Consider the following 14,144-nt stretch of genomic DNA (forward strand, 5'->3'; position numbering starts at 1 on the left):
GCAGGACCATGGCGTGTGGTCAGACGGCTGAGCACTGCACAAAAGCACCTGGAGGAGGTGACCGACAGCGCTGAGAGGCAGCCCAGTTTCTGCCTTGCAGGTTGAGGGGGTCTCAGGCTGCCGCACCTGAAGGAAGGGAGGCTTTTTTTTCCTCCCAGAAGACTTTTGCTCTTCAGGTCTTGTGTTCACGTAGGGCATCCGCCTAGAGGGAGGCTTGTTCTCATTCTCACAGAGGTACTGAGGCACCAGCCTTGAAACCAGCCCTCCACCCCTCCCCCAGGGTCCAGGGTCCAGTGTCCAGAAAGACATCCATTGCAGACCCTCCTCCGTCTGTCTCTGGAGAGAGATCTCTGTGATTTTTCCTGCCTGGCTGTCCTCCTCTCTCCTTTATTTATTTATTTTGGCCACACCGTGCAACTTGTGGGATGTGGGATCTTAGTTCCCCAACCAGGAATCAAACCCGTGTCCCCTGCAGGGGAATTGCGGAGTCTTTCACCACTGGACCTCCAGGGAAGTTCCCTCCCCTCTCCTTTAAACTCTGCGATGTGGGCCCCAGCAGGGCCCCAGCAGACCTGCTCTGACCCCCTTCCCCATGCTATAGACCCACCTCCCGCTCTGGCCTACCTGCCCCCCACCCCGGCGGCTTCCTCCCTCCCACACTGGACAGAGCGCTCAGCACAGGCCCGAGGTGGCCCATTCCCAGGAAAGGAGACAGTCTGAAGAGCGAAGCGCTTTGCCCGGATGTCGGTGAGTCCAGCCAGGCCTCCCTGACTCCACATTTGACTCCAGTTGTGCACCCCCTCCCCAGTTTCACCCCTCCTTTCCCGGCCCCTTCCGACACTGCAGGCACACTGCTCGGCTTCACTGCTTTTATTTCATTAAGAAAGTAGCCGGGGAGCCCCCGGGGGGATGTGGGAATAGGGACAGTAGCCGGCTCCTGTCCTCTGGGGTCGGCAAACCTGTGTGAACAGAGACGAGGCCTGAAGGGCTCCGGGTGGCCCCTGCACTACCCCCCTCTCTCCTTAGATGCCCCTGACCTCCCACCCCCTATTCTGGGGCTGGGGTCCCCGGGCAGGGCTGGCCTGACCCAGGACTTAGGCTGGGGGGCTGCCCCACAGTGACTAACCCGGCCTGGGGTGGGGGACCCCAGCCCCTTACCCAGGCCTCAGGCTCAGTTGGGCGCAGTGAAGCGGCTCCCGTGGCCGCTGGGAGGTGCGGTTCGGTAGAAGGGGTCTGCAGAGATCAGGGTTCTGCAGGGAAGAAGGGGGTTCAGGTGAGGGAGGGGTGGGGGGCAGGGAGCCCGGGCCTTCTCCCCCTCTGCCTGCCTCTCTCCGCGGGGCCAGGGCTCAGCCCGGACGGCCAAACCACAACCAGTCTTTGCCTGCCAACTCCAGGCCATTGTTGGTGTAAATGTGATTTCTGAGGAATTGAATTGAGCAAAAAGGAGTCAAAGTGAGAAGGCAGAACCACAGTCATTCAGCTCTGTCCCCCCAACACCCCACCCCACCCCACCCCAATCAGCCAGGCAGGGAGCATGTTGGAGCCGGCTGAGTGCCCCGGGAACCAGGAGAGGGCAGAGCAGCAGCCTTGCAGAGGAGGGGTCGCTGGGGTAAGGAGGGCAGGAGAGGCAATGGATTAACCAGCGAGGGGAAAGGGACCTCGCAGATAGACAGACAGACATAGGAGGGAGGCGAGGCTGGGGACAGGCGGCTGGACACAGCGAAGGACACAGCGGGGGTGCGCTACCTGCCCACGTGAGGGTGCAGGCGCCTCAGGCTCTCCGTGGGGTTGGGGGTGGCCTCCAGGCGGGTGACCGGGTTGTTGAGGGCATAGCCTCCCGGCTTCTGGGGCTGCAGGCCACCTCGAGTCCAGCCCTCACGGTCCAGACCCTTGGGGATGTTCTCGAAGTATCTACGACACGGGAAGAAGGGCAGGTTGCCATACACTGGCCTCCGTCCACCTGGGCTGCCTCGGCACTCTGCCCCAGCAGGAATCTCGGCTCCAGAGGAGCACGCAGTGCCGGAGGTCCTCCTGCCTCATTGGCTTTGCCCACGCCATCCCCTCCGCCAGGCTCTCCTGAAGGCCCTGTCCCCTCACTCCCCTCTTAGACCGGAAGCCTGCCCTGAACTGCGTGCCCCTCCTCTGTGCCACCCCAGATACTGAGACACACTCGGGAGTGGAAAGGACTTTTGAGAGATGCCTCCCTGAATCTTCCCTGGTGGTTCAGTGGCTAAGACTCCATGCTCCCAATGCAGGGGACCCGGGTTCAATCCCACATGCGGCAGCTAATAAGACCCAGAGCAGCCAAACATATATATATATATTATATATAATATGTGCATGTGTATACTTGTGTGTGCGCGCATCAGTTGCTTAGTTGTGTCCAGCACTTTGTGACCCCATGGACTGTAGCCCACCAGGCTCCTCTGTTCATGGGATTTCCCAGGCAAGAATACTGGAGTGGGTTGCCATCTCCTTCTCCAGGGGATCTTCTCAACCCAGGGGTCGAAATCACATATCTTGCATCTCCGACAGTGGCAGGCAGATTCTCCACCACTGTATAAAAGAGGTGCCTCCCTGAGACTTCCCTGGTGGTACAGTGGCTAAGACTCCACACTCTCAAAGCAAGGGACCCAGGTTCGATCCCATATGCTGCAAGTAAGACCCAGCGCAGTCAAATAAATAAACACATACATATATATACATATGTATATATAAAGGAGATGCCACCCTGGCCTGTGAGTCTCAGGGGATGGGAGAGGATGGGGGCTGGGAACTCCATCTCATCCATTCCCCTCTCGGCATTCGACATTTCTTCCATTTTGCCAGTTTTCACTGAGCTAGCCTGGGCTGGGTTCCGAAGGTGCCAAGATGAGTAATATGTGGGCCCAGACCTTGAGTTTACAAAGAAGGGGTACAGGGAGATAAATGAGAAAATCAGTGATCACAACCCCCGGGGTTCTTGGCGCAGGAGGAAGGAGCAGCATGCCTGATGCAGGCAGGAGCTCAGGAAATTGGACAGGTGGGTGGAGAAGGAGAAGGTGGGTGGCCTGAGGGGTCTGTAGGCGCCTGGGGAGGGGCAGGGACACAGCTGTCCCCCAGAGTCCTGAGGAAGGCTCTGCCCCTCCTCCTTGCCCCCCGTGGGAACTGCAGCAGCCACACACATCAAGATCTTGCTATTGGGCTCAGGCACCACTTCTGCCCTCTGAACCTCAGGGTTTCCATCCAAAAGAGGGGTGTTTGGCTCCAAGGATCTAGGGTGGGCGGGGAGAACTCCCTGGGAGATGAAGGAGCTGGGGGAGGGCAGTGTAGACACAGATGACACATGCTGATACACAGATGACAGGTGCCATGAGGGCAGGATTTTCCTAAGAGTTACATCTCCTTCCTCCCACTTGTGTTAGGCCCTCCCCACCCAGTGCTGGCCTGGGCAGCCCCCCACCATGGCTCTAAGGCTGCTTCCTCCTGGAAGCCCTCCTTGATGCCCAGGACACTTATATCTTGCCCAGGGCTCACACGACACAGAGCTTACCTTCTGCGGGTACGTGGAGCCCACCTGCCATGGACTGGATGTGTTGTCTTAGCAGATGCGCTATTGCTCTATGCAGACCCCGTAGTACCCCTTTATTCCTGCCCTGCCCACCCATGGCCTGCACAGCATCTTTGGGGAGGCTGCCCTTGGGTTGTTGAAGCCCACTTTGCCTGGGCAAGGAGGTACCTGGGATTTAATATCACCCCTGGGGACAGCTGTTAACCAAGGACTGGCGAAGGTGGGGTATGAATACCCCAGCTCTCTTGCTTCTTGGCCGGGATCATTCTGAATTGTGTGTTTTGCACTGGTTTCTAGAGTCTTCCCATGGGATATCTGGTTTAATAACACACTACTGTTGGCCACCAGCCCTTCCCCATCCAGCTTACTCCCTCCCTGACACCCTCAGGAAAGGGCTTACACCCAACTCCTCGGCTCGGGATCTGCTTCTAGGGGAACCACATTCATCACGTGTTGGATCCTCACTAATTAAACTAAATAAACTCAGTACTTGTCCAGTCTCAGTCTCCCTGTCTGTAAAGTGGGTACCAGCTTCGCAAACCCAGATGTAGGGAAGGGGGCTCACCCTTGGTTGTAGGTGGTCAGGTAGCGATTATCCATGTCAGGGTCATAGGGGCTCCGAACATAGCTGGGGTTGTTAAGGCTGAACCCTGAGGGCTCCTGCACCAGAAGGGTAGAGCAGGGACTTGTCAGGTCAGGAGGGGAGTGGGGATTTGGGGCTGGGGGCTGGTACCCCGACCTCACCTTGTTGCCCACGGTCTCCCGGCCAAGCAGGGCAACATTTGTCTGTTGCATCCTCTGGGGAGACTGGAATTGCCAATGGTTCATGCTGCTGGGTTCTGGGCAGGGAGGGGGCACCTGAAAGGAACAGAGCCACAGGAAGGGTGGCTGGGTGGCCAGGGCAGGGCAGCAGGATGGATGGAGGGCAGGCACAGAACCCCAACAGCCCCAGCCCCAGGATGGCGTCCCTCCTCCTTCAACACCCAAGTCACTGCTCCGAACACGCTCCTCACTTTCCAGCCCCTAGGCCTTTGCCTCTCCACCCAGGGGTCCTTCCTCCACATCTCCAAAGATCCTGATTTTTCCCATCCTGCCTGGATCTAATGTCACCGGGTCCAAGAAACCTCCCTGTCCCCTCCCTTCTGGGTGCTCCCCGCTCTGAGGGAGCCCCCTGAGGCCACTCACTCTGGGATTCAGGGTCCTCTCGTTCACTCGGCTGAAGGCCGTCTCTCGCTCGGAGCCTCTGGCCAGCACCGGCAGGAACTCATCCCCCTAAGGCAGCAAGGCAGCCCCTGGCACAGCTTCCGGCATGGCCCCCACCGCCCCCACCAGAGGACCCCAGGCTGCAGCACAGATATCTGCCCCCCCGCTCCAACCCTGGCTCAGCTTACATGAGGGTGGGAAATGGGGAGAAAGTCCGACTTGGTGACACTCCGGCCGGGGAGGAGGACCTGAAAAGAGGCCACAGAGGAGCATCAGGCCAGCAGAGGCAGCAGCTCCTCTGTCCTGAGTGCAGAGGACACCTCAGTACCGATGGGTATCACTGGACTTTCAGAGGAAAGGGGAGAGTTTGGAAGAAGGGAAGGAGAAGCATGGTGCTGAATGGGAACCAGCAGGCCAGGGTTCTTGTCTGAACTCTAAGTGACCTTGGCTACAGTGCCTTTCTTCTTTGAACCTCAGTCGTCTCATCTGTCAGATGGGGGAGTTGGACCAAAGTGGAAATTTTTGCCCAAGTTTTTTCATCTTGTGTTTAGACAAAGGCATCTGCAGCATATACACATTTAAAGCTAGAATTGCCCCAGACTGGAGGGCTTCAATCACCTTGAGAGTCTAGTGGGTCCCAGCCTGACTTACTGGGTCCCCAGGAAGGGCCTGGGAGGGCGGCTGGAAGACGATGGGGTTCTTGTTGGACTCTTCGGTGAAGCCAGTCTCCTCCTTGGCACCAATTGAATTCTTCTGCAAGAGATCTGCAAAAGACAGACCCCCCTTGCTGGCCTGGGATCAGCTGGCCCCACCCACATGGCTGCCAGGGGCTCAGGGTCCCAGAGGTGGGGAGGGAGCCAGCTCCAAGGATCTGGAGCCACCAGGATCATGGGTACTGGTGGGGGCTCCAGAGTCCAGGACAGAGAGCAAACGAGGAGAGCAGAAGGAAGGGCAGGCCTCAAGCAGCCGTCCTAGGCAAGTGAGTTGTCCTTTGGAGATCGGCAGGCCTAAAGCAAAGAGGTCAGGCTGGGGAAGGTGGTTTCCCCAAGCTGCCTGTGTGTCCTTCTGTTTCCTGCTGATGCCTTCGTAGTGTTGTGCCAGCTCTGGGGGCCCCAGGGATCCCCTCCCCAAGGGTCGGGGGTAGGGATGTGTGGTGGGACGGTAGCTAGAGCTCCGACTCGCGTCTGCCTACCTGGCTGATGTGACGGCTCCTTGAGATACTTGGAATTATACTCGGAAGTCATGAAGCGGGGGCCCTGGAACAAAGAATGTAGCAGTGGGGCACACGAGGTAGACGGGGGGCCTGCAGGCGGTGGGGGTGGTGCTGACTCTTCAGTTCTCTGGGCTCTGAGTAGACCCGCGTGGTTCTCTGAGACCAGAGGGCCGGCAACGCTTCCCCCGACTCCCTGCCCCCACACAAATCTCTCTTTCAGCCAGCATCACAGCACCCGAAATTCCACCATGAGAGCACAGCTTCTCTGTGACAATTGAAACTAAGTCACATCCGGGCTTCCCTAGTGGTCCAGTGGTTAAGAATCCACTTTGCAATGTAGGGGGACACCGGTTCGATCCCTGGTCCGGGAGGATCCTATATGCTACAGAGCAACTGAGCCCGAGCGCCTCAACTCCTGAGCCCACTCGCTGCAGCTACTGAAGCCTGCGTGCCTAGAGCCTGTGCTCCACGATGAGAGAAGCCGCCAAGGGAGAAAGTGGGTGCTCACAGAGCACTGGGCCCCTGGAGGGGGTCAGGAGAGACGGGAGCTCGGGGATTAAATCCAAAGATACACATAAGGGTGCTCATGGGGACCACTTTGATGCTGTTTTGGAAACACCAAATATCAAATCCTTGGCTCGCCCCTGTCTTTGTGTGGGCCCTGAGCCAACATTGAGTCAGCTACATGGGTGAGCCAGCTCAGAGCCTTTTCCAGGGAGGAAGGAGGAGGTGGGTTCTGGGCCCTCTGCCCCACACAGGACCCTCATTGGGGCCACGCACTCACATGTCGGGCGTTCTCCCACTCCAGCGAGCCCTTGTTCTGCTGCTGGTGGAGCAGGGGCACATTCTTGGGCTCCAGCCCCGTGATGGCCTGGGGCCCATAGTCCTGGGTGTCAAAATGGACCTTCCTCACCTGGGAGGAGGGAGCAGTCAATTACCGTCCCGTTGAGGGGATGGCAGTCACTTCCAGACTCTGATTCTGCCCTTGACCCCTGCAGAGGATCTGCACAGCAGCCCGAGGGTCCTTCTACAGTGAAGCTGGGCCAGGCCCTTCCTCTGCTCAGAGCCCTGTGGTATCCCCATCATACCCCAGGTAGGATCCCACATCCTGACAGACAGCCCACAAGGACCCAGCTCCTCACTCTGCTCCAGTCTCCTGCCTCCCTGCCGTCCCTCCTCCTGTCAGATGCTCCCGCCTCAGGGCCTTTGCACTTGCTGTCTGGACTGCCTGCTCCTCCCTCACTTAGCTGAATCCGGAGGAACATTGACCTCCCTCAAGTTTTTGTCTAATGTCACCGTAGCAAGCTCTTTTCTGACCCTCCTGACTTGCAGGGGCAACTCTTGCACTTCTTCACTCCTTGTTCCTTCCCTGTTATATTTTTTCCTCCAGCACATATCACCTTCAAAAACAGAAGAGGTGGGACTTCCCTCATGGTCCAGTGATTACAACTCCATGCTCCCAATGCAGGGGGCATGGGTTCAATCCCTAGTTGGGGAAATAAGACCGCACATGCCACACAGCATGGCCAAAAAATTAATAAATAAAAATAATTTTTAAAGGTGCTTAGAATATATTGATTGCATGAATGAATGACAGCATCCATTCTCGTGGTGGTGATGAAAATAAGGAAGTGTTAGTTGTTAATTCATGTCCGACTCTTTGCGACCCCACGGACTATAGAGCCCACCAGGTTCCTCTGTCCGTGAGATTCTCCAGACAAGAATACTGGAGTGGGTTGCCATTCCCTTCTACAGGGGATCTTCCTGACCCAGGGATTGAACCCGGGTCCCCTGCATTAGCAAACAGATTCTTTAAGGTCTGAAACCCCAGGGAAGGTTTTATAATAAGGAAGACGGTCATACAATTACAGAAGTGAAGAAGACGGGGATGCCTCTGCAAAAAGTGAGCGCAGCAGCAGCACTGGGGATGGAGATGTGGAGGGGATGGGGGGTCGTGGGGACGCTGTTGAGGTTGAGGTGGGGAGGGAACAGCACTAGTGGGGAGACGGTGATGACGGTGACAGGAGTGGAGACGGAAATGGAGGGGGACGTGATGGGGCGTAGGGTGAGGTCAAAGTGGGGCAGCTGAGTGGACCCCAGCCCACACTGTGGCTCCTACATGCCCAGTCATCTCAGCCTTGACCAACTCTTGGCAGTGCAGCCCCACCCTCTGGAGGTATCCACACCTGGTCCACCCTCCAGCCCTTCCTTCACCCCAGACTAGGGCTCCCAGTCTCTCCTGGCCCTGGCCCAGCACTGACCTCCTTGATGGGGGTGACTGCACTGGCTTTCTCCCGAGAGTAGCCAGAGCTGGTCTGGTGCAAGTTCCTGGGCAGTGGGTATGTGCCATCGGGCACCTCCAGGGGGCGGTAACTCTGACTGGTCACTGTCTGGAAATTGTTGCAGACTTGTTCCCTGAGGGTGGGGCAGCAGCTATTAACACCAGCACCACCTGTCTTTGTCCCCTGCGGGGCGTCCTCCTCCCTCCAGCCTCCCACAGCTGCCTCAGGAGTCTTCTTGCCTTTGGGTCCCAGGCTGAGGACCAGTCCCCGAGTCCCCCAGGACCCCAGACCCCAGGCGCGGAGGCTGGAGTTGGTCTGATGAGGTCCGATGGCCCTGAGGGCTAAGGCCTGGGAAGGCAGGGGGTGAGGAGGGGTTGGACAGACTGTACCCCATGGCCGGGTTATCCAGGGCATCGAGATGCGGTTGGTAGGAGACCACAGGCCGGTAATTTGATCTGTAGCCTGTGCCTTCGTGACTGCCCACACGGGGCTTGAAATCCTCCCGACCTGCCAGGCGGGAAGCAGGCAGACAGGACTGAGGGTCAGCAGGGTGGGAGAACAGTGACCGGGGCTTCCCAGGCAGGGCCAGCATACTCCGCCCCCACCCCCCAAGGTCTAAAAGGCTGTCCCCATCCTGTCCCATGTCCTGGGGCTGGCTCCTACACAAAGGTGCCCTCACCGTAGGCTGTGCAGTAGCTGGTGGCGTAGAATTTCAGAGGGTCTGTGCAGCCCCCGGAACTCATCTTCACGTAAGGGGAGACAACCCCCAGGGGGAGTTTTCCCATCATGGTGCTGTGGGGCAGGGCCCCCTGGGGGCCTAGGAAGGAAGCACACGGAGCTCTGTAGGTCTGGCAGCCCCAGAGCCTGCCCTAGGCCCAGGTTGCGGGGACCACGAGGAGGTGATGGAAGCCTTCACACGGCCCTCCTCCCAGGCCTGTGCCCTTCCACCGACACCCCGGACTGAAGAAAGGACTAGTGATCATCAACACGCAGCGCCCTGTGTCTCATCTCGCTTTCCCCACACCTTATCATCCACCCCTCCCCCATTTTATAGCTGGGAAACTGAGGTTCCGAGTGATGAAGGCTTAGCTCACAATAGGTGGCAGAGCCAGGACTCAGAGCCTGGAGCTCTGACTCCCCAGCCCCATGTGAACCCCCACACGCCCTCTTCTGGGGACTGAATGGCCAGACTACTGCCCTCCCTGGGAATTCTTGGCCACCCCAGCTCAGAAGCTCATTCTCAGCCCCAGGCTCCAAGTCTGTCCCCTGGACTCCCCCACCCTTGCCCACCTCCCACTGGAAGTTGGCTTGGCTCTCTCAAGCTCTCTCGGGGCCCAACCACAGTTGGCCCCACCCTCACCTGCCCTCCGCAGGGGCTCTGAGGTCGGGCAAGAGGCTGCAGGAGGCAGGAGCTGCTCCAGAGACGCCTGAGCCCTCGGGGAGGCGGCCAGGCCAGGAGAAACAGTGCGTTGCCTAGCAACGGGTGCCTAGCAACAGCGTCCCCTGGCCTCTCAAGCCCTTCTAAAGCCAGGGCCCACTGAGGGGCTGACCTGGCCAAGAGAGGAGGCCAGGAGCCGCCCAGGCAAGGTCCTGCCTCCGAGACTCCAGCCCCTATTGTGGGTCCCTCGCCAGAGCTGGGCAGAATTGCCGTCCAAGCGACACAACATAAAAGATAATCCCGAACAATCAGTCACATTTATTGAGTACCCACTTCTCACCAGACACTTTACATCTTTTATCTCCAGTCTTCTGAGTAGCTCTGCCAGGTAGCTATTATTATCCTTCTTTTCACACAGGGAAAATGAGGCTTAGGCAAGCAAAGTGACTTGACTGGCCAGAGATCTCACAATCAGAAAATAGCAGAGTTGAGTTTCAAACGTGGGTGAGTCCAGATCCCACTCTTAAGCCTCTGGGTAAATTAATGTTTACTATGTTCTGCTAGAGCCAAATCTGTACCAAGCTCTTTTACACACATTACCTCGTATAATCCCCCAAACCACCCTCGAACTGGGTACTATTATTACAGAGCCAATAAACCACAACAGTGAAGAGTGTGGTTCAAACCTGGTCTGTCGCCTTTGATGAGTTATTTATCCTCTTAACACCCCCATTTCCTCATCTTCACTGAGGGTGTCACTGGACCCACTTCTAGGGCTGTTGGGAGATTTGATGAGAGTGTGGATTCAGTACCTAGCAGGTAGTTGAGACTCAATTTTTAAAAGCTCTTCTCAGCTTTATTTTGCGATGGAAAAGGTGAGCCCTGGGCAGAGGCACCTGAATTAAAAGGGTGTAAGCCAAGGACTTCCCTAGTGGTGCAGTGGGTAAGAATCTGCCTGCCAATGCAGGAGACACAGGTTCGTTCCCTGGTCCAGGAAGATCCCACATACCACGGAACAACACTGCAACTACAGAAGCTTAAGTGAGAAGCCACCGCAATGAGAGGCCTGTGCACTGCAACCAAGAGTAGGCCCCGCTGGTTCCAGCTAGAGAAAGCCTGCACGCAGCAATGAAGACCCAGTACTGCCATAAATAAATAATAAAAAATAATTAAAAAAAATTTTAAAGTCCACACTCCTTCTGTGAGGGCCCATTCGCCTCATATTGACGTATGGCTTGTGAATGTTTAACAGTTAGATCTCTGGGAAGGGGGACTAAGCAGGTGGGGTTGGGGAGAAGTGTCCTGATTTGTAGCATTTATCAGTTTCTGTGGAGAAGGAAATGGCAACCTACTCCTGTATTCTTGCCTGGAAAAATCCCATGGACAGAGAAGCCTGGCAGACTATAGTCCACGGGGTTGCAAAGAGTCGGACACAACTGAGCAGCTAACACTTTCATGATCTAAACACTCTCATCATGGGTCGCTCTCAAATTACCAGTGCAAAGTTACTGAGAAGAGGACTGGTTAGACGGAGTCAGTAGCCCACCACTATATGCTGTATAGTATTTCCAGCATCCAGATGCAATAGACGGAAGTAACCACAAGAACATGAACGACAGAAAAATGTAGGCATGTGATGAGAAGGTGATGACTTTGAAGTATTTATCTGCTTCATTTTTAATATAATTTAGTAGATTATAAGTTTATGTCATCGAGTTTTTAACAATGGCTGCATTCAACAATCAGCTGGCACACTTCCTGGAAGTTTTCCCCTTCGGCTCTCAGGAGCTGTGTGAGCTGGTTCCAGGGCACCCCTGCTCTTAGGGGAGAGTGGGATGTGAATGAAGCGAGACCGCGGGAAGGGCGGCTGCCCTTGCCCAGGAGATGCCCTTGCTGCATTCACCCAGAGTGACTGACCCACCGGGGAAGGGACTGTGTCTCTACTCGACCCCCACAGGGAGGCCCTGGACCCAGAGGTGACCAGGAGCCAGCAGAGGTGTAGCAAGCACCGTCCTCCAGAGGGACAAGTCTGTTCAGGGACCAGAAGTTGCAGGGACGGGGTCTTCCCTGATGGGCCAGCAGGGAGCATGGGCAAGGTACGGACAAAGAAGAAGAAGAAAAAGGAGGAGCTGCAGAGACAGAAGTGAGTGTCCACAGCCTGGCCCTCCAGCCAGGAGCTCCCTGTCTAACGACAGAGGCTCCCCTGAGCGCCGCACGAGAAACAAGACAGGGAGGAACAGGTGGGGACTCCCTTAGGACAGAGGCGGGAGGCTCTCCTCCAAGGCTCTCAGGGAAAGGGTTACAAGCAAGGGCTCAGACTCTGAAGCCAGATGGCAGGGCCCTGGCTCTGACAATAACCAGAAGACTTGGTGCGAAGGCTTGCCTGGTGGCTCAGTGGTAAATAATCCACCTGCAATGCAGGAGACTCAGGTCCAATTCCTGGGTCAGAAAGATCCCCTAGAGAAGGGAATGGCAACTCACTCCAGTGTTCTTGCCTAGGAAATCCCATGGACTGAGGAGCCTGGCGGGCTGCAGTCCATGGGGTTGCAAAAGTCTGACACGACTTAGCAACCAAACCACTACCATGTTACTTGCGCCTCGGTTTCCCCTTCTGGAAAGTGGGGGTGATAAGGGTACCTCCCTGTGGGACTGTAACTAGCACTGAGGTGGTAGGTGCCATCTAAGAGTTGGGGAAAGGTCTTGGCAAATGACTGGGTTCTCCCCATGGCACTGCCCGCTGGGAGCCCAAGTCTACAGCAGTCTCAGTCACGGCCGGCGTGATGTAGCCAACAAAAGCTCACATCAGGACCCTGAGAGGACTGAGCTCAAAAGCCACGTCTGGGACCTCGTGGTCCAGTGGCTAAGAAAGGATGGGGCCTGGGTTTGAGACCTGGTCAGGGAACTAGATCCCACATGCCGTGACTAAAGATCCCGCGTGCCGCAACTAAGACCTGGCACAGCTAAATAAATAAATATTTTAAAAAGTGCTTCTGCAAAAAAAAAAAAAAAAGTGCTTCTGCCACTCGTTAGCTGTGCGACCCCAGTTTTCACCTCTCGGAGCCCCTTTTTGCACCTGTATGGAAGGAACTCGGCATCAATGTTGCAGGGTTGCTGGTGAATCTCAAATATCCTTTGCACAGTGTCTACTAAGCAGTAGGCCTGCACCAGGCGGAGAGGAGGGAGGGCACTCCACGTGGAAGTCCTGGCCAGGCAAAGGCGGGATTGCCTGGTCCCTGAGTCCAGAGCACAAAGGGGCTCAGCTGGGGGAGACAGCCTGGAGGGAGGCTGGGACTAGGTTTTCCCTTTCGCAGTGGATGCGAGGCAAAAGGGATACTGAAAGGCTATTGTCCCATAGCGCTGCGTGGGGAGCTCTTGAACCGCTGGGGATACCAGCGTCAAGCCCACGAAAACCCTGGGGAGGAATTCTGGGAGGCGGCTGTATGTGTTTTTTTGCTGTGTGGCGACACCCAGCGGCCATCATGCAGAACTGCAGGTGATCGAACGGCGCAGCCCTCATAATGCTGGGAGGGGTGGTTCCTGGAGGGGCGAGAGCAGAGAAGCTACTAGATCGCCCAGACACAGGCCACCCCCAGGTTCTCCAGAACCTAGGGGCCGGCCTGGGCGAGGAGTGCTCGGGGGCGGGGGCGGGGGCTCGGAGGGGTAGGCGCGGCACGGGCCGGGAGCCCACAAGCTGCAGGAGCCCAGGGGCTGCCCCCCTGCTGCTGCTCCCAGCACTAATCCAATTGCTATCTGACTTTTGAACCTCTCACCTCTGTGCCTCAGTTTTTCTAACTTCCCCATTTTCCTCTCGCCCCAGCCCCTGGCAACCTCCATGCGACTTTCTGTCTCTGTGAATTTGACTGCTCTCTGTTGTTCAGCTGCTAAGTCGTGTCGGACTCTTTGCAACCCCATGAATCATACAATATTTGTTCTTTTGTGTCTGGTTTCTTTCACTTAGCATGATGTCTTTAAGGTTCATCCCTACTGTAGCAGGTATCAGAATTTCCTTCTTTCTTAAAGTCGAGTAATACTCCATTATATGTATATATCACACGCTGTTCATCCACTCATCTGTAGATGGACACTTGGGCTGTGTGCATCTTTTGGTTATCGCAAATAATACTGCTATAACATGGGTGTACATGTGGCTTGTTGAGACCTTGCTTTCAGTTTTGAGGGATGCAACCCAGAATTGAAATTGCTAGAACTTCTAAAGTCCATACTCATAAAATCCATGTGCTGGAGACTGGGGTAGGCACAAAGGTAATGTTTCCTGACTTCAGGTGGGCCCCAAGTTAAGGGGGTTACTGGGGGAGGAGAATGATCTGGTGCTGCCCCCAGAAAAGGCCTGGGCTGAGTTCCTTTAGGTAAAAGAGGAAGAGGCTGGGATGCCGATGTCTTGGGTGAGCCGAGGTCACATCTCTCCTCCTTTCTGAGCCTCTTCTAGAACTTGGGTTTGCAGTCTGCCTCTGGCGCAAATGGTTCTGTGTGACTTTCCTTAATTAATCACCCTCTCTG

General features: G+C 56.2%; 1 protein-coding gene across 1 annotated transcript; it reads right to left on the reverse strand.

Moving 5' to 3' along the window:
* Window positions 1–1,171: 1,171 nt before the first annotated feature.
* SAXO4 (stabilizer of axonemal microtubules 4) lies at window positions 1,172–9,036 on the reverse strand. Its single transcript, XM_061156939.1, has 12 exons — window positions 8,928–9,036; window positions 8,638–8,755; window positions 8,228–8,381; window positions 6,751–6,879; window positions 5,946–6,009; window positions 5,405–5,517; window positions 4,942–5,001; window positions 4,736–4,822; window positions 4,295–4,408; window positions 4,116–4,210; window positions 1,747–1,911; window positions 1,172–1,250 (listed from the first exon to the last, which is right to left on the reverse strand). Exons 1-12 carry the CDS (start codon window positions 9,034–9,036, stop codon window positions 1,172–1,174), a joined length of 1,287 nt encoding a protein of 428 aa, XP_061012922.1.
* Between the last annotated feature and the right edge of the window lie 5,108 nt (window positions 9,037–14,144).

The sequence above is a fragment of the Dama dama genome, chromosome 2, assembly GCF_033118175.1.
Source record: "Dama dama isolate Ldn47 chromosome 2, ASM3311817v1, whole genome shotgun sequence".
Lineage (NCBI taxonomy): Eukaryota > Metazoa > Chordata > Mammalia > Artiodactyla > Cervidae > Dama > Dama dama.

Bases quoted from the DNA above. Each gene is read 5' to 3' on its own strand.
- SAXO4 (XM_061156939.1), bottom strand. From the start codon at position 9,036: ATGATGGGAAAACTCCCCCTGGGGGTTGTCTCCCCTTACGTGAAGATG. The intron at 8,382-8,637 runs GTACAGTCTGTC...CCCCACCCTCAG, and splicing joins CTGGATAACCCGGCCATGGG to GGAACAAGTCTGCAACAATT. The intron at 1,251-1,746 runs GTAGCGCACCCC...TCTTCCCTGCAG, and splicing joins CTGCACCCTCACGTGGGCAG to AACCCTGATCTCTGCAGACC.